This window comes from Stegastes partitus, unplaced genomic scaffold (genome assembly GCF_000690725.1).
Source record: "Stegastes partitus isolate 25-593 unplaced genomic scaffold, Stegastes_partitus-1.0.2 Scaffold131, whole genome shotgun sequence".
NCBI lineage: Eukaryota > Metazoa > Chordata > Actinopteri > Pomacentridae > Stegastes > Stegastes partitus.
In genome coordinates this window covers 403248-429541 of record NW_007577862.1, presented here as the reverse complement: position 1 = coordinate 429541, position 26294 = coordinate 403248, and the positions used below count along the sequence as shown (strand labels likewise).

The 26294-nt window shown below is 39.3% G+C and overlaps 1 protein-coding gene across 1 annotated transcript in view; it reads left to right on the top strand.

Moving 5' to 3' along the window:
- The window catches only part of adgrb3 (adhesion G protein-coupled receptor B3), a 110694-nt gene that overhangs the window by 36474 nt on the left and 47926 nt on the right, over positions 1-26294 (top strand). Inside the window, exons 3-8 of the mRNA XM_008278742.1 lie at positions 10924-11034; positions 13663-13824; positions 19588-19752; positions 20540-20704; positions 22532-22696; positions 23297-23398. Of these exons, the coding sequence (XP_008276964.1) occupies positions 10924-11034; positions 13663-13824; positions 19588-19752; positions 20540-20704; positions 22532-22696; positions 23297-23398 (870 nt within the window). The remainder of the gene's footprint in view (positions 1-10923; positions 11035-13662; positions 13825-19587; positions 19753-20539; positions 20705-22531; positions 22697-23296; positions 23399-26294) is intronic.

Here is a 26294-nt window from a genome sequence, read left to right as displayed (position 1 = left end):
TTCACATTAAAAAACAATTAATTTCCAATACTAATGTCACTCTTGGCTGCCTCTGCTGCTGCATATAACAAGGAGCTGTCACTGATAAGTCATTCCGTACTTCATCTAGGATTTGATCCAGGCTAGACCAAGATAGAATCCTTACATTTTAGTGTTTCCTTTTTTCTTTTTTTTTTACAGTCACCTGATTAGAACTTATTGTTCTCTTCTGGTTGATGAGTTTATTTAACAAATTTCTTTCTGTGTTTGCAAAAGCTACAATGTCATGGTCCGGTCATGGGCTGATTGCATTTTCTGCTTCTAGCCTCAGTGAGCCAAATTTCTTCTACTCTTCTTGTTTACGCTTATAATTCGAGTTGCAGCAGGCAACTGTGCACTTTACCAATTCCAGATGGAAACAAGACATCATTCTGAGAGTTGGAATAACTTCACAATCCGGAAAATCATAACATGACTTCATTAACTGCAAATTTGAGCTGTGATTTCACTTTGTTAGGGGGCTAGGCAATGCTAGAAGTGATTTTTTAAAAAGAGCCAGCAGGTTCTGCCATCGCTGATGAATACTGCTCTCTGGTTGGGGAGTGTTTTCTGGCGGCTGTTTCGCAGACAGCTTGTTTTCATTCAACTTTTGATTTATTACTTCTTGCGCATGATGGTTTATTTATTTATATGTGCTTGGATATTTGCTTTTGCTGTGGTTACAGTGCGCTGCGGCCGTATGAAAGTGAAATATCCACACTTAGGTGATAGTTTGATCAACAAATCACAGTAACCTAATTTTCCTTGCAATCTGCGTGTCAGGGATGTGTCTGATAGTACAGTTAATGTCCACAAAGCTGCTGAGACAAACCACAGAAACATTTTTTCTTGGTCTCTTCTCTTGATAAATGAATTCCATCCAGCACAAGGATGTTTTTGTGTTATCTCCTTAACATTGGCAATGCAGCTGTTTGTACACACACACAAACTGCCTGGTCAAGGAGAAAGTCCCAAAAAAAAAAAAAAGACAAACGTGCAAATGAATGGAAACGATCTGTTATTTGTTTACAGTCTTTTCTTTCATCAGTTCTTATGAAGTTGATTCCAAAAGGCTTCTAGTGGATAATGACCTGAGAGCTTTTTCAGGATTGTAAAAAACAAAACAAAAAAAAAAAAGGAAACCCCATCATGAATTAATTATTCCAGTTTTTTAATGCACCCTTCCTTTTCTTATTTCACACAAGTACTCTGCCCGACTGAAATTACAATTATCCTTCACAAAGACTCAGCATAATTTCAGCAGCGCTATTCAGCATAATTTAAAATTCATGTAATTCTTCTTTGCTATATTACTTTAATACTTAGCATCTCTTTGATATGAAGTTACAAAAAGTTCGAAAAATAACACCTTGAATACATGCATTGGAGTCGAAAAGCGTAAACAGCGTCGTGCCGGTTGGTACGATTCAGCGCGCCGGCATTTTATTTTTGTGACAAAAAGGCAAAGGTTATTCATTTAACGGCGCCTCTGTTCAAACCTTTGACATTAAACCGTGAAAATAAGAGCGTTTAAATGGGTCAGATTTAAACCCATTACATGGCCACTTTGCTCGGTGTGTTTGTCTCAGGAATGCTACGGGTTTCCAGAGATCATCAAGTGGTTAAATCCCCTGTCTCTTGAACTAAATGCTCCTCTTGTCCTGGGAATGAATCCCTACAGAGCTCTCCTATGTTTCCAACTCTCGCTCTCCCCGAACACTTTGTAACAGTCTAAATAAAGAATAGAAAATACTACAAGTCAAGGGACTGCCAACCTCACTTTGAGAGAAACTCTTTTGTAGATTATGAGAGTTCACCTCTTTCATTGCATAGAATAAAGGAAATATTTGATCAATGCGGGGTCGATTGTAATAAAATAATGACAGAGAGCTCATTGTAAATGATTAGGCACGATCTGTGCAACTTCATTCTTTTTTCTTTTTTTGGGGGGTTGAATTTCTGCTTAACAGTCATGCATAATGTTGTATTTGCGACTGAAATACGAGGAGCTCCTTTTGAGTGTCAGTGAAGGACTGGCTCAGAAGGGGAATCATTGGGATGTTCTCTATAATACTGCTAGATCTTGACCTCACTGTGTAAAGTGACTTGAGAAGACTTATGTCATGATTTAGTGCGAGATAAATAAAACCCAATTGGAATGAACTGAGTTTTAGGTAGGGCTGTTGGTCATCCAGTTATGCTTGACTGAAGACTTGCATTTTAGTGTCTACTTGTAACTACTAAGGACAGAGAGGAAATCTAATATAAAATTCTTTGAAATGGTAATAATTAAGTTAAATGAATGTAGCCTAAATACGGTCTGGGCTCGGTTATAAAACAACAACAGTCGTTTCAATCCAGTGCAGCCATGCGTGGCTCAGAAACTTGTAATAACTGTGTTGGTTCTCGTGTTCCCAGACTTGGCATCAGAATCCATTAAATGAAAATCCTATTGCGCTGCTGTTGTGCTCCGACTTGTCTGAGGACATTTCAGCATCGCGTCTGTGTCCTTGTAATTATTTTGGAGAGCGTATTTGGTTTAACATGAGCTTAGCCAATGAGCCAAGACAGGGCATGTTGCAGGCATCTTCCTCATGACTAACTTGCATATGACACAATGTTCCCTGTGCTGATAGATGCAGGGTGGCAGTCTGAAGCAGTGGGTTTTACCACTGCAAAAGGATCAGACATGATTGGTGCTGTGGAAAAGCTGACAGCATGAATTATGAAAGTCTCATTAGGGGCTGTTGGAAATGATTTATCTTGCTCCGAAATATGGTCATCCGACCACATTTGCCTCCATGGTTACAGAGTCCATATTGTGTTTTGCTCATTTAATTTCTTAGGTGTATCATTTTCCGTTCAGAGCGAGGAATTTTCACGGACGCCAAACCATGACTCTATTAAATCGAAGGTCACTACTTGGTATGCCAAGCAAAATGGCTCAGAAAAGGACAAGGTATGCTCTTTGAAAATTGGCTGCAGTCACAAAGGTGCTAAAAAATGTGTCATGTTTCTCACTTGACAGATGCATTGCTTGGCATGGTGGCGTTGAGCTTGGCAGTGCGTGCGACTGCCAGGTCATCTACTGGGGTTGTGTGTTTCTATATCGATGCCAAGAGTTGCCACCATAGTTTTCCAGCATCCCTTAGCAGGAGCATTGTAGTAGAGCATATCTCAGTACTTAATTACACAATTAAACAAATACAAAAAAAAAAAAAATTAGATCATATTCTGCTGGGGAGGGAAAAAAAGAGAGAAAGAAAATGTGTTTTAAAGCAATTGGTGAAAACTTTCAAGAGAATATTTTATCAAATGTTTGACACAAGATTTGAGGTCGCCTCAATACACAATGTGTACAATGTCTAGTTTCTATACTATTCATATAACCTGACTTCTCTTTCTGAAATGGTTTCATTAGTAATCCGCTTCCATCCTTGTTTCTGTCAGTGCACAGTAGTCCTTTCAGTTGTGTCCCTGCAGCAGCCCCACTTTTAGTCACGGGTGGTTCAGCAGTGTCGCCTTTTGAAAAAGGCTGGTGATTTTGCAAGTTATAAGCTGCAATCTTGGCATTGCTTTCGCTTTAAAATGCTCCATAGGCGGATCCATTTTCTGATAGCATCATGCAGCTGAACCGAGAGCACGACACATTGCTCGCATTATCAAGCGGAGGATGCATCTTTGTAAAGACACAGGATAAATGACAGGGAAATGAGCGTCTTTATTTGGTGTTGTTTTCATGATCCCCCCCCTCTTCTCTTATTTGAAACAAAATGAGGTCTAATTTCCAGAGACTGATGAGCAACCATTTGTTTACAACCAGAGTAATGAGGATGATACGTTTTATGTGATACTTGGCGGTGGCAGTTTAATATAATTTAATGTTTAAACTGCGGAATCTGCATCTAAACTGTGCAGCTTTTTTGACAGCATACATGTTTGGATAAATTGAAATGATATGAAAACAGACTGCTGAAGCCCCGTTCCCTGAAGTGTATGGAAAAAGAGGAGGAATGATCTGCTCACGGCACCCAGCAACAGGGCTTCTTGATGCAGTGCTTTGATAACGTCAGAGCTCCATCTAGGTTGCTTTGTGAGGTACTGCTCAATAACCTTGTGATTTAACATTGTGCTGTAAATTATCAATGCAATCTCCAGTAGCCACTCATTTGCCTGCACGCTGGCAATACAAAATATATCCTCTCCACTTAAGCCAAACTGCATCCTGAGTGCTTGTCTCACCACACTCGCTCCAGTTTTAGGCGAGTTCACATGACTTTTTCAATGAGGTGCAGTGGCAGTTGCACAGAATTCTAATTTGGCTTCAATCTAAGTCATTAGGAGAGTCAACAGGAAGCAAACAGATGGCAGAAGAAATATGATGGATAATTGTATGTCTCAGAGGACAATTCGTAATTTGTATCTGATTCCGTGCAACCCCCTCATTTTCTTAATGAAGGACTAATTGAGTTTTTTTTTACATTGGCTCAAGCATATGGTCCCCACCACTAGTGAAGGGTTTGTATAATGGCAGTAAGCAGATATATTGAGGGTGCTGGAGTGGAATTTTAAGACTCTGCGTCTGAGCTTGGAAAAACATTTAAGACTCGGTTTGGCTGCGGGAGTGTATTCATGAGCTAAAATATGATGTGTCCTCATTACGTCATTATCATCATATCAGTCATTATCATCATATTTATTATTTGTTTCCATTGAAAAGTAGTCTTTCACCGTTTTGTCTAAAACCTTGCTCTGCGAAAATCAAACACTGTCCTGCCTCTAAAATGTTGATTTAGTAGCACAATCTGTACTTTGAATAAATGTATATTTGATTTTTTTTCTTTTTTTTTATGTCATGTATTTTTTTTAAATATTTCTCTGTTACACATAAAAACTGATTTCCTCTGTAATGTGTTTTTGTAATATTTTTTCTTTTCTCTTTTTATTGTAGCATTTATGTTAATAGTTGTAGTTGTTATGTTTGATTTTTTTTATTTTTAAAAAAAAATCCAAAATCCATCAGAAGAAGTGATGATTTCTTTTTCTGCATTGATGTTAAGATGTTAATAACAAGGAAGTGAACAGTTTGTAGATGTGGTCATTCTTATCTTTTGTAAATCTTTTTTAGAGTTTGGCATCTATTTAAATATATTTCCATAATAATTCAGGACTTAGAAAGAAGTCCAATATATCTAAAAATGGACTGACAACTCAGAAAGATAACTACATTTGACCAAAATTAGTCGGCCTGAGTGGCTTAGCTGTTGATTAACGGATCAAAGACGAGCCCGGGTTAGGGAGGTATTCCTCTTCCTGGTCTGTGTGGTCTCTATTTTTGGAAAATTACACTTTGCAAAGTGCAGTAGTAATGAAGTGCCTCTCATTAAAAGCTGCATTTGTGACAATCAGTCAGTCAGGCAAGAACGCATGGAGGGCAGTAAGTGAAGCGCCCCTGACAGAAGCTACTCATAGGGTCTTCTGAGTAAAGGCTCATTTCATGCAAGGTTAGACACATCAGTCATTGGACACGGGGCTGGCTTTTTACTGCCTTTCAATAAAATTACACATGAAAAGTGCTCACACAGTGAAGATGAACCTGGAAATGAAATGTCTACCTTTTGGACTCTCTGACCACTGTCGGCGTCCGGGCTTAAAATTCGCTGCATGCAGTGGATCAAAGCCTCGGTGATGACAAAGGTCACGGGCCCAGGGAACTTTCACTCCCTTTGATTGTGTGCTAAGTCTTTATGTGTTTGTAATCTGTATTGCATGTACTTAGTAGTGGGACATTAATTAAATCAAACACGAATATCTTTGTAAATATGGCCACTAATTAAGCTTGAAAGCATCAGTGAGCTGTGATGGGAAAAGCTTTGAGGCCGTCAACTCAGGCTCACGTAAACTGTTTGTCCTAGGTGGGAAAATACTGTACGGCAGTATTCATGTTTGCACACCTTTGACACTGTGATGAAGGCCTGTGTGGGCCACAGTGCACGCAGCGAAACTGTTGCCTCAAATTCTAGTGCCCTGTTATAGTTCCATTACAACCGTCATTTATTATCATCTGCTGAAGTCACAGCCCAGTGGTGACTCGGCTGTTGTGTCTGCATAGCCGGTAATTTAAGCAGACATTTTGTTACATTTTGGCCAAAGATTTTTGGCGGCTCCACAGCTGCCATGGCTGTTTCTTCCTCTGCATGCAGTGCTGGCTTTGCTAAGAGATGCACCCCAGGAGATCAGCTTCCAAAGCTGATTGGAAGAAAAGAGTTATTTTCTTTCCTTTTGAGAGTGGCCAGACGTATCTCACGGTAAGATCAATTTACAAAGGAGGCTTATTCAATAGACTAGCCACCCAATCATTTCAGCTTCTTAAAGTTGACGGGAAGATTTTATTTTTTATTTTTTTGCTCAAAATAGCATAATCTCATTCCCCACCTCTTTATTACTCACCTGATTTGTTGATAATCCCTGGCAAGCAGGCAAAATGGCTGCCATTATGAACTGATGGCACAGCATGGTGGCAGAAAGCAGTCTTTGCTTGCACCTTTTCTAAGACCTTTTTTTTTTCCAACCACTGGAAGTAATTGCAGGTTTGATGCAGCAAAGTGTTGCTGAATGGAGCGCTAATTCTGCCTGTTCCTGTAGCAAATTAGAATCTTTTTTTTTTTTAAATAAGTAAAACGTGAGAGACCGTGCTTGTGTGTGAGTGTGTGTATGCATTCAGTAACCACGCTTTCCAATATCTTTTAACTACTTTCTGCCTTTTGATACACGAGATATTCCCAAAAATATTGCAAATCTAAGCTCATATGTCAGTAAAGAAAGATGTACGCCACCCTGGTTAACCTGCTCTGATGTCTAAAATGTCAATGAATGCTAAGGCTAACAGCGAGAGGCACGTTAGTTTAAATTGACAAGGATTGTTTTTGTTTATGTGCGTCTATATTCAAAAATCATCTGTAAATCTGCTGAGAAATTCTGCTTGTGATGTCTCAGAGAGATACTAAAGCATGTTTGATAGAGCTGACTCTTTATCTAAAGGGCAATATATTGTACTAAGGAAATTATGGTGATGGTTTCAGTGTAATAATACATTGTTTGAATGCAAGTCTGTGAGAGAGGTTAGGAAAATGTCCAGCAAGCGCAAGTATATAGTTAACCAACAACCCTGCCTCCCCGTGTCCGTTGAATCTAGATCAGCAGTTTTATTCCACTGTGATGACAGGTTATTATGTGAACGGTGGCCTTTGCATCACTTCGTCGAGTAAATACTTGAAACCAGCTGCCTTTCCATTACAGTAACTGCACAATCTGCTGGACGCACAAGTTCATATGACTGCTCTCTGTACATTTTTAATCCCAAATTATCGCTAATGTCAACTATGCACCAAAAACGCGTTGTGCACAAGCTAATTGAGGTCTAGATTTAAAAACTATTTATCCCGGCTTTGACCTTGTGTTAAAAAGTGTTGCCTGCTGTGGAAGAAAATGTGGTGATTGCTGTTTTGTCTGCCAAGGTCATCGAAGCAATCGGGCCCCCTATTTTAAGCAAATGTATTCCGCAAATCCTCCACAATCTATTGGATATTCCGGGAAAGTAACCCCACTATTCCTCAATTTGGTCAATCACGCTAAATTGAAAGGGGCACCGGAGTAGCTGTAAAAATGTCATTATCAATTCTCAGGCCCAAAACACACGTGCTTTGAAGGGGCATGTGCAGGCAAAAGAAAAGCACATGAATCCGTCATTGTGCAAAAGCAAAGCAAACTAACAGTGATGGATTTCTCTGAATGGCATTGTCTCTCACTTGTTTGTGAGGAGTGATGGCTGATGGATATCAATAATAAGTATTCTCTTTAGTCTTGACTGAAAGACAGCCACCTCATAAATCTTAAAACTTAATTTTCTTTGAAGACGACAGTTTTAAAGTTCTCGGTGCCGGCCAAAACTTCCAAATTACGCTGTCTCAAAGCGGAGATGTGTTTTTTTTTAAAGTAATGACATGCTAAATGCATCATCTGTGCTACCTTGTAACGCAGTGGAGACACATTGTTTTGGGTTGCTTTGACAAATGACAACAGCCTACACTTCCAGTTATTAAAATTCCGGTTTGTCTCTCATGTTTACCATTATATGGCCACGGGCTTGAATACAATCCTCGTAGTTCAATTAAACCTCACTGCTCAGTACTTTTTCTGGTGTCATGTTTTGACATCCTGCTCTTTTTCATTTTACCCCGGGCTCCGTGCAAACGCAACGTTAGGATTAAACATCTTGGCTTTGTGGCTTCAAAAGAGACTCCCAGTTTCATAGACTTTTAAAAACAGAGATGTGTCGTACACTTAATCAGCCGCTTCCCATTTGTGTACCAACAGGTTGAGCTTTTGTAATGACTTCCTGTCCAGACTGATGCCGAAATAATTACTCAAACGCCCGTCATGAAATGATGAATCCGTGATGATGAAACGCTTTCATTTCAAAACGTGTGAAGTTTGATTCATACAGTGCGTGCTCTGTAATAACTGTTTGCCATTTAAATATCTCCCTGACACCACGCTTAATGACATGTTGCACTGCTTCTCTTGTATTGTTCATCATGAGCCGTAGAAAGAGAGAGATGAAATTAGGTGTGATTGACTGTAGGGCTAATGTGACTGCCGAGTTGATCAATGCTTTGCAGAGGAAAATAATTATGAAAAAGCATGATTAAGATCAATTATTCCTGAAACCAGTCTTGCTGATTAGTATTTAAAACAGGGCAATATAGAATGTAACAGCCTCCAGGACTGTATGCAATTTAATATAACAGGAGCTGAGCAGTTTCTTTTTCTTCAGTGGTATGGAACACAGCAAGGTGTATATGGTTTGTACACATTCTCAGCCGTCTCCTGCATTGTTAATATTTAATGTTACTTAACAGCAAAAGCAGTAAAAGAAGCCATATAATTTTGAAGGTATTGTTTTTATCCATCCAGTCCCACTGAGCCAAGTGGCATGAAAGTGCTACTGTGTGCAGCTTTTAGTGTTCAGTATCATTTATACGAATTAATTAAAAAAAAGAAGAAGCCGTGTGCCCTGCTTTCTTTTTTTTTTTTTTGTCCCAATGATTTCCTGCAAAGTAGCAGACATTCAGGCGGACTAAATCAGACAGCCCTTTTATTCCGCCAAATGAGGGATCGCTTCATGATTCAAGACACCGTAGGGTAGAGCATGAAATGCAGTAAAGAGATAACATGTCAAAGAATCTGCAGCAGTTAGCTTTACATGACTGAACATTAGACAAACTGCCTGCTGTTTGTCCAACCATCAGTGTACCTCCGCAGTCTTTGTCCGGCGCAGAATTCACACTGTGCTTCCTGCTTAATTTGAGCGAAAACAGATGTGGGCACAATCAAATCAGACTGAGAGACCTTTGAACAAGCGTCTGAAGCTTGTTATTTTGTGCAGTCACGGTCCTGAAGATCCCAATCAGCATCAAAAGGGCTGCGATGTTTGTTTCTACCTGGCAGCTTTCCCTCGTTCCTTTATACCCTCTTAATATTCAAATTTCCAATGCAAACACGGTTTTCTTGATGCTATACTGAGTAGTGATGTGGTTCCGAGCCGAAAAACGCGCTCTTTGTCCTGATTTGTTTATTTTTTCTTAATCCAATCATGGAACATGTTTGTTGATATGATTTGGTTAACGCCAGCCGTCTGATGCGAGGATCAGACGACTCTCTTTTTCTATTTTTTTTCTGTAGTCCAGTGATTTACCGTATAATTAATCATAAAAATTCTAACTTTTGTGTAACGTGATCAGATCAGATGAGACGGTAGATTTCCCCCCCCTCCTCCTCCTCCATATGCCTCACTGCGAGGGAGGTCAGTCTTTCTAGGATTTCAGTCTGCTGTAGAGATAGATAACTGAGGCTACAAACTATATTAGGAATGATGATTTAAACGTCCCTATCAATGGCTGATGCATTGTATTGTCTAATGTACTAACATAAGTTATGTGTGAACCTGTTGTTGATGCATCACCTGTATTGCCTATTTGCAGATGATAAAATCACCTCATTAGGCCCACACTGCCAAACGTAATGCTAGTTTTTAATTAAGACGAGAGTTCAGAAAACCATTTGCATGAGCTCTTTAAGTGAGTGAAATATGGATGTTGTCTCACAGTGTGTCGGATTTACTTAAAACAGCTGATGCAAATTCTTATCTATATGCAACATAACTTCTAGCATCACTTTTCTCAGTGTGGCGTCAGAACACCGTACTCATTGTCTCTTTGTTCCTTTTTTTGGGAACCAAAGAGGGCATGCATTGTAATGAACACAGCTCAGAATACATTTGTCTTACAAATATTTTGGACTTGGTCAACCAAAAAAGAAAAAGAAAAAAAGAAATGAAACAAAGATTACAAACTGTTGAGGAAACCGTGGATCAATAGCATGTTATGTCCATGACCCCCTCCTCTGTGGCTTTCTGATGGCTTACACATTTTTACTTTCATTTATTTTTGTTTTTCTTTTCGGGGTGTGCAGAAGGGTGGGAGGGAGGGAGCTGGTCTGATCAAGTGTTAGAGTCTTTAAAAGAACAACAGCAAAAAAAAGAAAAGAAAAGAAAAAAAGAAAATGTGAGTTTATCTGCATGTTTGCTATGTGTCTACGCTGTGCTTTCAAGCTCAATTAATACTTCCAACTCACCCTTATAAATTCGTTGCATTGTTCTATGCCATAGAGAAAAGAAAAGAAAAAAAAAAAAAGACAAATTAAATACAAACTTGTGTGGTCTTTGTTTCTAGCCATGTACTGCAGTTGCTTCAAACATCCTGAAAACAGTATGTAATAAGCTTTTGTTCTCAGAAGATCATGTTTAAGCCTAGCTTTCATATGAACCTCTATTTTGTCCCATAGAATATGGAATGATCGGAGAGCATACAGTAAAAAGTCAGCGGCCAAGATCAGTTCATGACACAAAGGCCCTGCAGGAGCAAGCTGAATCTGCTAAATTTATGGCACAAACTGGTAATACAATAGTTATGTTTCTTTACTTTATTTTGTTAACTAAACTTAATTTCATCATGCATGCTCTCTCTTGTACTGCACCTTTTAAGTGGAAATGTTTTGCATTATTATTTTTCCTACTCATTCTCTATTGCTACATATGAACAAGGAAGATAAATTTCCCATTTCTCTATGAGTATTTACTTTGAATATAGAACATAATTGGGTTTTGTGGGTCTGTTTGTTTTATTGTCACATAGTGAGTTGGCGAGTGGATTACTCATACAGTATATTCATAGAACATTAATTAAACAGCAGTTTAAAAACTAAGGCCCTGATGTAGTTAATCATTTCCTCCAAGGCGTGATAAATTAAATGTCATTCGATTGAAAAACCCACCCCTTCAGCCAAATATGAAACACATACTTGGCAAAAAAATTGAACTGATAGATGTTGCCCTTAGAGATAAAAATGAAGCTATGTGGCTTAATCAAGTGTAGCATCCAATAAATTAAAAACCCAAATTATCTAAATTCATTATGACTTTTACAGCCTACCACCTTAGCATTTTGACTAAAATCAGAACAAGTGGAGGTAAATTCAAACACTATGATTATTATTATTTTTTGCTTTCATTATTTATTTATTTATTTTTATTTATTTATTTATTTTTTGCTTTATTCTATCTAGAATATACTTTTTTTTAGCGGGTGGGTTTAGATCTAGCTGCTATTGAGATTTTTCTTTTATTCTTTATTTTGAGTTTTGGGAAATGTTTTTTTTATTTTTTTCATGTGTTGTTCCATTTAAATTGCTGTCATTGTTTTGTTTTTTTTTAAAAAAGAAAAACCTCCTTTCCTTTCATTACCATTTTATTTTATGACACACTGTACATACATACATACTGGTACTAACATGTACTCATTAACACCTCTCCATTTTACTCACGCTGTAGGTATGTTGTTTCCCTGTCGAGTCGCATCGCTGTGCTTTTCTGTTCCTCATTCTCACACAATTTACTCTCCCTGTACTGCCTCATTTAACAAATTGATCCACCTTTCAGTCTACTTTATGATCTACAAAATTAAGGGCAGCGTTAAGATCCCTATTTGGCTGAATCTACGTGTCCTTCTCGCTACCTGCTGAGAAACCACCTTAAGGCATATTGTGCTAAAAAAAAAGAAAAGAAAAGAAAAAAAAGAAAGAAAATCTGATATGATTTGATGACTTCCATTGACATAAATGTATTCAGAGCTGCAATTGAGACTATTCCTCTTTGTATTAGATTACTTCGCTAATACATGAAGCCTCATAGAAAACCAACGCTTCACCTGAAGGGTTTTAACTAAATCAACAACATCGGTGACTACTCTCACGTAGGAATTTGACTGTCCACTCACTTGTCACCAAATAATTTATTCTTTCTTCATTTAGGCTACCATGGCTTTGGAAATCACCCCACTGCCTCATCGTAATATACGACTTTATTTAGCATTTCATGGCTTTTTTTGGGTACCGTTTGGACCTTTAAGATTGGAAGACGTTTTAACTTAACTCGAAAGACATTTTAAGACCAATGTAGCAACTACGGTCCTTTACCTTCCCAATCTGCTACCTATATATGATTATTTAATGACAGTAAGTCTTCGTGCAGACGCCTTAATACAGTCTCAAAAGGCCTGCACCATAGAAACAAGCCTCACTCCCGTTCTGTAGCTTTAATACTACACATTACGTTTCCTTCTGGGCCTGCTTTGAGCCATATTCACACACATTTAATATAAAAAAAGAGAAAAAATGGCTATGATCTGCTGAATAAAATGAGCTAACTTTCTCATTTTCCTCCACCACAGAGTTCACAGGTTAAAATAGATTTGAAAATAAATAAATAAAGAAATAAATAAAAAAATATTCGAAGCCATTGTCTAAAACGTTAAAATTGCTCCAGTGTTGTCAAGGAAACAGGATAGTTGGCTGCAGTGCAAGGGAATCCACATCTAAGACCTCTTTCTGAACTAACACCCATTAAATTCCATTTTATTTTTCTCAGATGTTGTCCTTCTTGCATGTCACCATGTTCTTATGAAAATTTTTTGTTTGTTTGTGGTGATTTTTTTCTCTCTCTCTCTTAGTTTGAACGCATTATTGGGTTTTCATTATAAATGCATGAATTCTTTTTTGTTTTTTTTTTCATTTTTAATATTTTTTTTTCTTTAAATGAAGTGAAACAGCTAGATGTAATGTCTACTGTTATGCCTTCTCTGTGATCTTTGCATAAATACGTATTTGAATCAGCTGTGGAAAAAGGGCTGATTAATTTATACGTCTCTCCTACACTGTAACAGTTGTTGTTAACTACTCACAATGATTGCAGCCACAAAACACTTTTGCGGCTGCATGCAAATTAAAATCACTCATCCGGACGAAGCTGCCGATTCAGTATTTCTCAAAGATCACACGAAGGCGGTATAAACTATATGATAGTGTTCTTGTAAACCTCTAGGATCCCACCTCACCCCAACGTGACTCATGTTGGCCCCTCCCCCATGTTACTCAACCCCGCCCACCTTGCCCCACCCCCTGCCCCCGTAAGCCGTGCCCCAGGACCATTTTGCTGCATTTAACTAGTGTCACCCTTCTCCCACACAGGTGAATCAGGTGCAGAGGAGTGGTCCCAGTGGAGCTCATGCTCTGTAACATGCGGTCAAGGGTCGCAGGTGCGAACAAGAACATGTGTCTCACCATACGGAACACACTGCAGCGGCCCTTTAAGAGAATCAAGGGTTTGCAATAACACTGCCCCTTGTCCAGGTAGTGTTAGCCGCAGATTCTTGAATATTAATGTCTTTGCTCCTTTTGTTGTTTCTATGGGAGGAAATGTGTTGTTTCTGTTTTAACCAAAAATTTTTTGAATGTGTCTATTTCAGAATGTATTTACCTTATTTTTATTTATTTTCTTCGCAGTTATTACAATGAATCTGATGTTTTCTTTCATTGATGTTATTTTGTGAATGTTGTTTTGTTTCTTCCTTCTTCATGATCACTTTTGTGTTCTCCATTTCATATAACTGTAAGGCAATTCATCAGCATTGAAATGGTTTAATGACATGTGGATCTGCATGAAGCTCGGGGAGCGGTAGATACTGATATATCGTCGGCTTCATTTCCTTGAAGGTCAACTGTGCATTTTAAAATAGCTTGCCAGCGTTTCTTCAAACACGCTGTAAGGCATTTCTTCCTCAACCCGTGATGGCATGGCAGATGAGTCACTGGTAGTCAGGTATCAGCATCAGATGCTTTTCTGACTGGTGATTGCAGCGCGCTCCTGTTTGTCAGTGTGCATCTGGTAAGAGACTGTGACACGAGTTACCATAAAGCTTTTTTTTTTTGGGGGGGGAAGTGTTTACACAGACAAATATGTTGATTTAGTGTTGAGATTCTGCACTCATGTCTAGTGGAGATATTCCATCAGCGTAGCGCTTCTGCATCGCAAACTTGTAAGTAATTACAGCCGATCAAAAAATAGGCCGAGCTGCATCCTCCGACATTCTGATCTGTGATGTACTGTACCTCATTTTTAGTAGCACGAGCAAGTGGGAAGTTTCAAAAGGGTGATTCTCTTACTATGTGTGGACACTGAGAGTGAGAAAGAGAATCAGTAATTTCAAAAGAGCAGTTGCGTAATTGCTAGTCGTGACTTGTCCATTACTATTTAGCCCAGACAGCATAAACCCCCTACATTCCTAAAGGAAAAAAAAACTCTAAAGCCAAGTTTCAGGTTAATGATTTTCTTTAGAATTATTAATTCAGGTCCAAAACTTTCCAAACTGTCCATGTGAATCTATTATTATTGATTTACCTGTAGATGTTGTGGCTTTTAGTGGATCCAGAACTTCTGTTCACGTATTAATGCAGAAAACCTTATCAGCAAATAACTGGGCCACGACACTCAGGGAAAACTCTAAAGCAATTTTGACTTTACTCACAAGACTGCGTTAGAACTTTTCATTTTTAAAGAACATAAAAGAGCGAGAGTTAAGTGAGAGTCTTTTTAATTTCTAATTCACTGAATTGTTTCATGGGTTTTTAGTTAAGCCATATCAAATATACTGTAGTCCTGCAGTGTTGTTAAATTGCATTGCCTGTAATATCTGAAAGATGAGGGTTTTTTTTTTTCTCTCCTTATATTAAAAATCCAGCTCTGGAATCATAGAACTTGATTTTCAATACAGCTGATATCGCACTAACCTGACTTAGTTACAGTAGCAAAGCAAACTGGTACAAACAAACCCGGCCTGGCATGGTGCCACATGAAACACGGAGTATATATCTAATATTCTGTAAGGCAGACAGATCGATTCGCTTTCTTCACACTGTCTGTAGCACGCCGAGGCAGAAAGATACCTCTGAAAAATACAATATGCCTAAAGACACATCAGTTCCAATCCGAAAGGAGTCTCACCTTATAGTCACCATCACTGAAAACAGCAACATCGTCTGTGAACAATGTTTTGGGCGCTTCAAGCTGAGATCAAGCATTCTGTTAGAAATCCTGGGCCCCCATACAAGTTGTGATGCCGTACCCAACACAATGCATCTGCCAAAATACAGCAACGTCTCTGCTTTATGAAATATCCCTTTTGAATCACACATCCCTTTTACAACCCGATCAACAAAACCCAAGGCCTTTTTTTTTTCTTTTCCCTTTGCATTTTACTCATTTTAATCTGTAGAAGGAAAGCGTCTCAGTCTGCAGAAATTCTGATAATACCGGACATGTTAAGCTCTGCAGGATACAGTGCGCGCATTCAGTGCAAATACAAAATGTTCTTTAACTGTAGCACAGAATAAAGGAAGTCGAGGTCACCTGACATTGAAAATGTGCCTTAATATTAACTCTCAGTTTTTCTACATTTTTCCTATTGAAACATTTAAATAAAGCTTAACCAAGACAGGTACAAATCAGGAATACAAACGGACATGTCAGACATATTTATGCTTTGTCAAAGGGTGCTAAACTGTCAAAATAGGTTGCTTACTTGACCTTTATTTATTTTAATATTTGATATTACTCACAACACAATAGAGGTTTCACAGTGTGAGGTTTGATGAGTTGGGGTGGGGTTTGTTGCCATCCAGACTGTCAAAAACAATATACCAAACAGCCACACATTTGATCTGAAGTATCTTGGGTTAACCTGGTCCTGAATTTCAATGAGCACAGCTAGCTTTGATGATTTCTCGGCTCTAACTGGCAAAGCAACGCAAACAACAAACCGCATGCACGGCTTCCCGATGCCAAACCTGTCAGCCACAAACTCAGCAGGATGACGTAGCAGCAGATTTATTCCAGAGTCAAATACACTAGCGTAGCTTACTGCAGTGAAGAAATGTGTCACCTGAGCACAAACTTGTGCCTCTTGTGTATGTTTTAACATGTTTTTAGCACACACAAGATGCATGATTGGGATTTGGGTGACAGTGAAGTTACGTACAAGGAAGAAGTAGCAACTTCACACTGTTTCGAATCACTAAAGGGTTAATTTGTTGGTTTTTAAGATCTTATCTGTAAAGTGCTGCATAGAACTCAATGCATTTTATATATTTATGCAAATATCGATTTGCCTCAAATAAATAAAAGCTTTTATCTTGCTCGTTAATGTCTATCCCCAGTTGTTATGCTGAAGGTGATATGTTTAGTCTCACCAGCAGCAGCAATGATGAAGAAAAACTGGCAATTAGAATTAGCAGCATGGAAACAAAAGAGAAGAAAGAAGAAGAAGCAAGACGTTTAGTTTAAAATAGTACATGATTGACAACCTAATTTAATTAAAACAAAAAACAAAACAAAAAAACCCATCAGAACACAATGTGCAAAAACATGACATTACCAATCAAAGCAAATTTAAGGCGAATTAAAAAGTGAAATACTGGGAAAAGTTCTGTTGTTTATTATTAGCCAGTAAAGAACTAATAAGACTACTTGATTATATATCAAGTAAGAGCAGATGTTTTCTGTTGTAATATTAATGCAAAACCATTCGTGAAGTCTGGACTAATGGCATTTGGGCATTTTTAACTTTATTAAAACACTGACAAATTGCTTTTTCTTTGATAAAACCTCAACCTACAGTATAAGAACCATAGAACCAATTCGGGCCTCGGTGTACGAATCAAACCTACTGCACTGCAATAGCACTGATTCTATTGTTAGTGGAAACAATTTCCAAAAAGCCGGCATTCTTTTACCAAACAATAAGTACTGTATTGTGAATACAATGAGCACTAAAGGCAAGCTAACAAGTTAAAAAGGTTAAACCTCGCTGGAAGGCTATGAGAAAGCCAACCGACTCCCAGTTTACCACAAATTAATGAAAACATTCCTGGCAAGTGCAATTACTTTGTCCAGCATCTTGTGTTGGTCCAAGAATTTCACCTCTAGCAGCGCAATACGAAGGCTTATGGCCGTCCCTGTAATTCGTGGCCACAGTTCAGAGCAAAAAAAAACACACAAAGAAACAGAATCCTATTCCATCATTGCTAGCTGTGGCGACTGCCTGCTTTGAACTCCAAAATTTCAAAGTAAATGCTTCAGCTACCACGGGACACTTAGCTAAGAGCATCAAAGCAACGCCTAGAGGCAGAGGCTGGGACAGACGGTAGCTCGCCTCATGGCGGACCGTCGGCTTGATCCCAAGATCCAACTAGTCTACAACTGATCCTGAGATCCAAATATTGTAGAGCAGGAACTTAAAGCCTCTGCACAAGCTGTGGATAGTGACCCTTCTGATGAGGAATCATCTGTTCCCTCTGGACAAAGTAGTCAAAGTAGACATGCATTTCTAAAACCCGAAAGTCCTCGAATCTCCATAAATTTTTGCTCTTTTTTGCCCTCGGTGTTGAAACACCTGAAAATGTCTTCAGACGCCTAAAAAAATGTATATGCACAGCTGCACCATCGTCAAGCTGTTAATCCTATTGAAGCTCCCTGCGTGCCATCATAGCTCATTAGAAGAGAAGGATTCTGCAGGTATAATGTATTCTGTGCGTGGCATAAATCTCTAGTAGACACATATTTCTGTTCCTAAACATTAGTTGAAATATGTTTTGGGTTTTATGCAGTTTTCATCCCCTTAAAGTTGCAATTTTGATTCTAATTCTATCAATAAATGCACTTTTCTGCAGAAATCAAAAGCCAGCATTCGCTTCAGGAATTAATATCAGGAATGAAGCATTTTTAAAGAAGTATTTTCATCATTTAATATCGCTGTGTGCATTTAGAAGTATATGAAGTAGCATGACACGACAGGAGGTGTCCTACCTCTGTCTGTCTCTCTGATTTCCATATTTCCCTCTCCAAAATAAAACTTTGAGCCAATAGCAAATACTCTCTGTGGTTCTGTGAATACTCACCGTCTGTCAGCCAGAACCCAGTTAAGCTTTCACACAAGTCAAGATGCAAGAGAAATGGTTTTGCCAGCTATTTTTTTATTTTACAATTGAAATTAGGAAAAAAAAAAAAAAAAAGCAATGATAGTTTAAAAGTTGGGCTTCTGTGAGGGAACACTGTGATACTTAGAAAGCATTCATTGCAAAATGTGTCAAATAAAGTAAAGATGAGAAAAAATGGCGTATAATATAGAAATCTATTATTTTTGTAATGAATGTGCTGGGAAATTATCTGCAGTCATATAAAAGAGAGAGAGAGAAAAAATGCAAACTAGCCTTGAAATGGAAGTTTGTGTATTTGTGTTGATCTAAACAGTAAATCAATATTGCTGTTTTTAATGTATCTCACTCATTTAAATTGTGATATATTAAATCAAACAGTGGTAATTGCAACGTGTCCCAAGCGTCCAAAAATAACAGTATGCCACAGATTTAGAATTACTTTAATTACGAGCAAATGAAAGCATTTGAGCATTAATTGCTCAGCTATATGCAAGTGATGAGGAAACACCGTATGAGCATCCCTTTTTGATGAATTTCCTTTTGGTTTTAGGCTGTCTAGCCTGTTATTTAGTCTGAATGGCCGTTTCATTAGCAATCGCTTGACTAGATAGTTATTCAGAGGTCTGGAACCACGTTATGGGCTGTCTGCTTTGTGTACAGCCATGATTAGTATGTTAGTGTAATGACAGATTTCCAGAGCGATTGTCGCCCCACATTAGCCTGAAGGTCCGCTGCTATTAGATTCCCAGTCAAGCAAGAAGACTTAACAAACTGTAACACTGTGCAGAACTGCTGCTCCTCACCTGAGCCGGAGGTTAGAAAGTCGGGACTCTTACTGCTGTTATTCTGTATGTTGAAACTGCCATCTGAAGGATATTTTTATTGTGTTCTTTATCTTTACCACCTTATGAAGCATCGTTCATGGACAGAGGAGACAGGCAGCTCATGACTGAGACTTAGTGAAGCCCCACAATGTCTGTGTGCTCAGTGTTTCACTTGTTGCTAATTATTTTTGATTGATTTTATTCCATTTATGGCTCCGTGCAGTTTGTGAGGGGTCTGTTTGTGCTGTAACAGAGACAGAGACATTGATTAGGCCTGACGCCTTTTCTGTGCCCGCAGTACACGGTGTATGGGAGGAGTGGTCACCATGGAGCCTGTGCTCATTCACATGTGGCCGAGGTCACCGCACTAGGACTAGGATGTGTGCTCCTCCCCAGCATGGAGGCAGGGCTTGTGATGGACCTGAGACCCAGACTAAGCTTTGCAACATAGCCCTATGCCCAGGTATCATCTGTCTGCTATCTAAGTCTATTAAAAATAGTTCTGCCAACATTTATCCCTGAGATCAGAGGAGTGTAAATCCTAAATGAAATCCTTCCAAAAGGATGAGTTTGTCAGAATGGTAGAACTTTATTTTATATACTAGCCATACAGTTATTAATCAATGCAATACTGCAAAGGTAAGTAAAAAAAAAAAAGGATGAACACAGGCTTTGTAGTGCATTTTAAGTAATTGCGCTTCCACCATAATGTGGTTTAGGAAACCCTGTTGAGAGTGAATACTGTAATACTGACGTCAAAATCACTTACCCGCAATTGCCTGTGAATGGTAAGCAGATTAGTGATGATGAGTTTTTCCACACAGTAAATGTTAGCTTTGCTCTGGGTACAGACTCAGTGAAAAACCACTCAAATCCAGATGCTTTCCCTCTGCCCAGACAGAGAGGCAGCTAACAAATAGCTTCTGCAGTTTGTGCTTTTGACACTTAAACAATGTAAATCCTAATGTGAAAATACACCACCAAATTCATTTTTATGTCGTATTCTACTTTTGCCTTTGGCTGTTCTGGGGGAAAAAAAATCTAGCCTGTGGAAATAAACAAAGCCAGCTGCAGCATAGTTCTCCCAAACCAACAAGTAGCCATGTAATATTTTGCTTTCCATTTAATATCTGTTTTATTGGCTTTCAATCTGAGAGAGAATAGTGATCTGAATATCTCCTCCCATTTCTGTCTGCCCTCTTTTTCCCTTCACTTGGGACATGTTTGTTGGGTTGTGGTTGGTGCCTCAGTGGACGGACAGTGGCAGGAGTGGAGCTCTTGGAGCGATTGCTCAGTGACCTGTGCCAATGGCACTCAGCAGAGGACCAGGCAGTGCTCAGCAGCCGCCCATGGGGGATCTGAGTGTCGCGGTCACTGGGCAGAAAGCAGAGAGTGCCATAATCCTGACTGCACAGGTAAAATCCTGAGCCTCTTAATTCTATATCCACTTTGATGTCTAAATTCAAAATCATGATTTGAAACAGAGAAAAGAGATTCAAAAAGAAAAAAAAAAAACAGAACAGCCTGTCCCATTTTGTCATCATCATTAGTTGCAATCATAAGTACCATGACTCATTAGTACCAACTTTAGATTGAATGTTGAGCCTGATGTTACTGAGCTGTTTTACTCTTTCTGTTTTGAGACGCCCTGTAGCAAGAATCTGTGTTGTAAGAAACAAGAATAGTGTTTTAAGACCATGCTCTATCAATTGGATTTTAAAAATCCAGTTAGATATACTGTATGCCTTTCACATAATTCAGGGTTAGCTGCCGAAACTGTCTGTCAACATCATGGATGTATTAGAGGCTCAAAGATGTCAGCTTAGTGGTCTCGATCGGGCTTTGAATTGTCTGATCATGTGAAGGGTCTGAGTACTCTCATAATCTCCTGATGCAATTTTCACTGCAGCAGCGTAAAACAGCTAGGTTTTTTTTTTTATTTTTTATTGTGCGTTTCACGGGTATGTGTGTGGCACATGTTTTTCTCTCTATTTTTGAGAGTCAGCCCAAATATTGTGTAACCACTCAGCCAACCTTATGGTCCGTTGGTCCCTTAAAATAGCGACGGATTCTTTTAAATGTGTATTTTTAATTTGTGCTTATGATAATGAAGATGAGGATGCTGTTGTTTGTCTCACAGCGAGAGGATACATTAGACAATTTATTCATTTAATGAGGCCTACCTATTTAGCAATTCTTATTTGTTTTCAAGGTGAGAGATCAAACATTAGTAAAACAGCACAGTCTAAGCCATCACTTAACAAGTCAGCACAATGCCCGTGACTGCTAGAGGCGTTGCCTTGACAAAGAGTTCAAGGCAAAAGCGGAATGTTTTTTTCACAAAAAGTGAAATATATGTTTAAGTAATTGAACGCACTAAAAAGCAACAGATATTATTCCAAAAAAATGTAACAAAACTGCCTAATAACTACAATAAAGGCCTGTGCATGATTTTGAATCAATGTCATGCGTTTCAAAAATTGAAAGAATTTCTCGAGGACTGCTGGAACAATGAGCTCTTTGAAACACATGAGCATGCATCTGTCTGAGGAATCAGCGGTCGTGGTGCGGGCAGAGGCATCAGTATCTACTGGGATTTGATCAATGTCTCGTGGATAGTTTTAGCCAACAGGTCATGATAGTTTCTGTTTTTCCGTCGAAGCAATCCTGACAGAGGTTAGTTGTAGGACATGAAATATGCCCGTATATGTGAGGGAAGGGGGTAAGTGGAGGTTAAAACCAGAGTGGAGTGTGTTTCCTGCTCACAGGGTGTTGTACCTTTCCGTTCAGACAAGGGCATGTGATTTACTACATCGCTGAAGGGGAGCATCTGTTTTTTTGTCTAATGCACGGTTTAACAGTGTTCATTACAAGGGCATAAAACATGCTGCTGGTTTTTGGAAACTTCAGCATAAATGTGTTTTAATATTGGCAAAGTGATGCAAATAATCACCACTCTCAGAGCAGCTTCTTTAGCCATCTAGCACACACACTCCTGATTACTCGAAGAAACCCTGTTCATTTTGGGGATATTACCGTGAAACTGCATCTACAAAACTAAATGCATGGACATTAAAAGAAATAAATCTGATCAAAAGTCATATTTAGGATTTAACACACTAATTAAGAATGACGTAAGATGCCTTAAGTGACCTATCATTTTAGCTTTACTTTTGTTATCTTTTGGCAAATGTTATTCCTCTGAGAGTGTCTGTTTCTAACTGAGGATGATTCCGTTTTAGCTAATGGCCAGTGGAATCCTTGGGGTCCGTGGAGCGGCTGCTCTAAGTCCTGCGACGGCGGATGGCAGAGGCGAGCCCGGGTGTGTCAGGGGGCAGCTCAGACCGGGCAGCAGTGTGACGGAAACGGAGAAGAAGTCCGAAAGTGCAGTGACCAACGCTGTCCAGGTGAGCCTGAGGATAATCAGACCTTAAGCCTGAGCGGGCACAGAGAAGCTGAATGAAAGTGGGGGGAGAGATAATTATCTCTGCAGAGTGAATGACTTATCTCGTTACAGAAGATCAGTTAAAACAGAATGTGGAGAGGAGATGCAGATAAGGGGGAGGCGGGCGTCTGAGAATGAATGTAGTCCAGTAAATTAAGAAATTGAAATACTGGTGACTGATATTCTGAGAAATGTTAGTATCTTTAAAGCTTATTGTGTGATTTTTAAAATAATCTCTTTATGAAGTGGAGTCTTAAACATAAGGTCACTTCGTACTCCCCTGCTGTAAAGTAAAGAAAGCAGTGTTCCACAAAAACACATTAACACCTTTTCTTACTAGTATAATTAAGTTGCACCGACACTCACAAAATGCAGTGACTTAAAAAGAGGCTTCATTTTATTGTAATCCTTAAATGACATACTCACTGACACTATACAGCTTTGATCTCCTATATTTCCATACCTCCTTATACGCAACACAGAGAAATTGTTGCATCACATTGGAAATACTAAAAAGCTCTTTGCATTGATGTGGCAACGCTTGTATCACTTTGCTCCTCAGCACCGTATGAGATTTGTCCTGAGGATTATGCAGTGTCAATGGTGTGGAGACGGACGCCTTCAGGAGAGCTAGCCTTTAATAGATGCCCACCTAATGCCACAGGTAAGGACGAGAGCAGTGTGTTCTTAATTATTTTCCTGTTTTTACTCACTAATTGTCAATAGAGGAAGCTTTGTGGATGGATTTGGGCTTTTCTTCCTAAATGAAATGAATTAAATGAAAGGAAAAATGCGATTGGTCCAATTTACAAACAAAACAAAACAAGAGTATTTGTACGATAAATACATTTCAACATGATGTGGGTTTTGCCTTTTTCTAGTCTATGCACCAGCATGATTGATTGACCTAAATTTAGCGTACATTCAAGGAAAGGTCATTTAAATCACACCGCCATTGTCACATTCTACACTGCAGCAGCGGAATTAACCTGCGATTTTACACTTTAGTCACGGTATCAGTGTTTGAATAATTGCGCAACTCTGCTACTTTTTGAGGAATAATGCCAGACTTCTGCCACTGCAGTAACCTGTCCTTAAATAGACAAGTTATACAACAAGCATTTTGCTTTGTCGGGTGCCTGAATGATCTTTGCATAGTGTATAAAATCAGCAAAACATCATGATGATAAAACTATATTTGGGGCCAGAATTGTGTTTCTTCATCTGTGAAGAAAGCACATATCCGTTCATTCCATTTCCACAAGCATTGATGTAATTTATGGCTGCACCCGTCCGTACACAGCTTGTGCACTTGGATGTGAAAAATGGTAACTGTGATTCGGAGGGCATTGTTAAAGAAAAGCACACCGAGGTCTGTTTTCAGACATTAGGCAGAAGCTTTAATATGTGCACGGAGAGAAGAGCATTAAAACAGAGGATGGCAGTCCTGTAACTGGGCTGAGACTAGCAGTCAGCTCTTGAAAAGAAGAAGAGAGAGAAGGAAGAGGACAAAAAGGAATGCAACCTTTGATGAATCTACTGTGATACAGGTTACTTTTGCTCTTGTTGAAGGTCAGTTTGCAAACAGACAGACAACAAGACAAAGATGGGCTGTTGGATGCTAAACTTACATGTTGGTTGGGCGCAGTGAGACGTTGTAAAATGTAAAACAGTGCAGTGGTCTGAAATGACATTTCATCCACAGCCATAAAATGGATAACTGGCAAACTAGATGTAGTAGCAAACACACTGTCATTCACAGATGGCCTACCTGCGGCAAAGTTACGCAGAGCAAGATTTACTAGCATGACATTAGCTTTCCGGCTTGACATTAGTTTTTATGGCTAATAACAGTTTGGAACTACAAAGCTGTTTCCAGCTTGCAGGGAGGGCTCGTGTGCCTGTGTTGTTCCTTTTGTGTGATGTTGTGTGATCTAACAGCTTTACTGATCAAGAAATCCATTGACATCAGTGGGCCAGGTTCGGGTCAGGTACACAGGGTTGAGAAACTTGGCTTTTTACTCGTCTTTGCTGAGCATTTTTAAGTTTCTATGAACCTTGGACTTAAAAGATGAATTTATCCCACGTCTTTTTCTCATGTGCAGCCATATTCTGATGCTGTTGCAGAGATGAGCACACTGTTTCCACTGTCTGTATAGAAGATTGGCATACTGTGGCACATCACAGTAAAATCAGAGCTTTGTGATTGTTAGTGTCGGTGGACTTTGGACACCTGTGGGTACAGAATGTGCAGCGTGCATAGGGCAGTTTGCCTGAAATGATAATAGCAGGGTGTTATTTCAAGTAATGCCCGAAGAGTGCAATGATTAAAGGGTAAAATAACAACTAGCAGACATATTTCATCTTTAAGCACAGTGCATCCCCTCCTGTCAAAGCTGGCACTGACCACTGGAAAAAGACCAACATAGACAATAGTTCAGGTCAGGTCAAGTTTATTTGTAAAGCCATTAATCACAGTTCCAGTGTCAGTGGGTTTCACAAAGCCCCCCATTATATAACCATAAATGAAAACAACACTTCCCAACCTTTGCCCTGTAATTAGATCAAGGTCAAACTCTCATTGAGGAAAAAATGCAAACCTCACAGTTAGTCCTCCTCCTCCTCTTCCTCCTCCTCCTGCTCCTTCGAGGACAGTCTGATATGGCAGCAGAGAGCGAGATAAACAAAGATGAAATATTGATCAGCGAAGGCAACACAACGGAGCGTGCGACATGAATGCGGCGTGACTGCACGGCCGAGGCATCCGAATGTGTTAGGGGGTTTCAGCACCTACTCAACCGTGGTCACCGTCGCCATCAAGGTCACCGCAGGGACAGCGCTCGGTGCAGGGGCGTCAGCTCCGCCCCGGTCAACGTGGATGTCAACTGCCACCAGAGGGGAGGAAAAGTCGAGAGGGTGCATACAGACAGCAGATGAAATGTTCACATTTTGTCAGACAACGGTTTAGAAACTGGTAAAAACATCAAGTACATTTATCGACATTAAGGTTAACAATGAAAAAATGAAATCTACAGTGAGTTTTCATCTTCTCATTACACTTATTTTTGTATGTAAAAGCCATGATATATAAAAGCCAATCCCCTGTATCAGTAGTCAGATGTATTAATCTAGTCGTCCAACATTGTGTCTTTAACATTCAGAAAATCCTTGTCATTAAGTAAGATAAGTGAACTGCAGTCAGCATCCCATTGCCTGAGCTCGCACACATGCTCGCGCCCGGCAGGTAGGCGAGCCCCCGGGCCGTCAGCCAAAGCTGTGACATGACGTACAGGAGACCGAGTGTGATTGTCTGACATCCTGTTGATAGATGAGGCAACTAAAGTTGTACCGTTATAATAGTTTGGCTGTAAACTATATATGAGGCTCGAGACTATATTTGGCTCCCCAGCACTGCCACAGTGCTAAAACAATGTGTGGAAATTGGAGATAGGTGGAGATTTTGTGTTAGAAACTGGGGAGCAAGCACAAACACAGTCCCAAGATTGGATTGGAAGAATTATCTCGAGTCCTTAATATAGAAATCAGTCCACAGGCTGTTA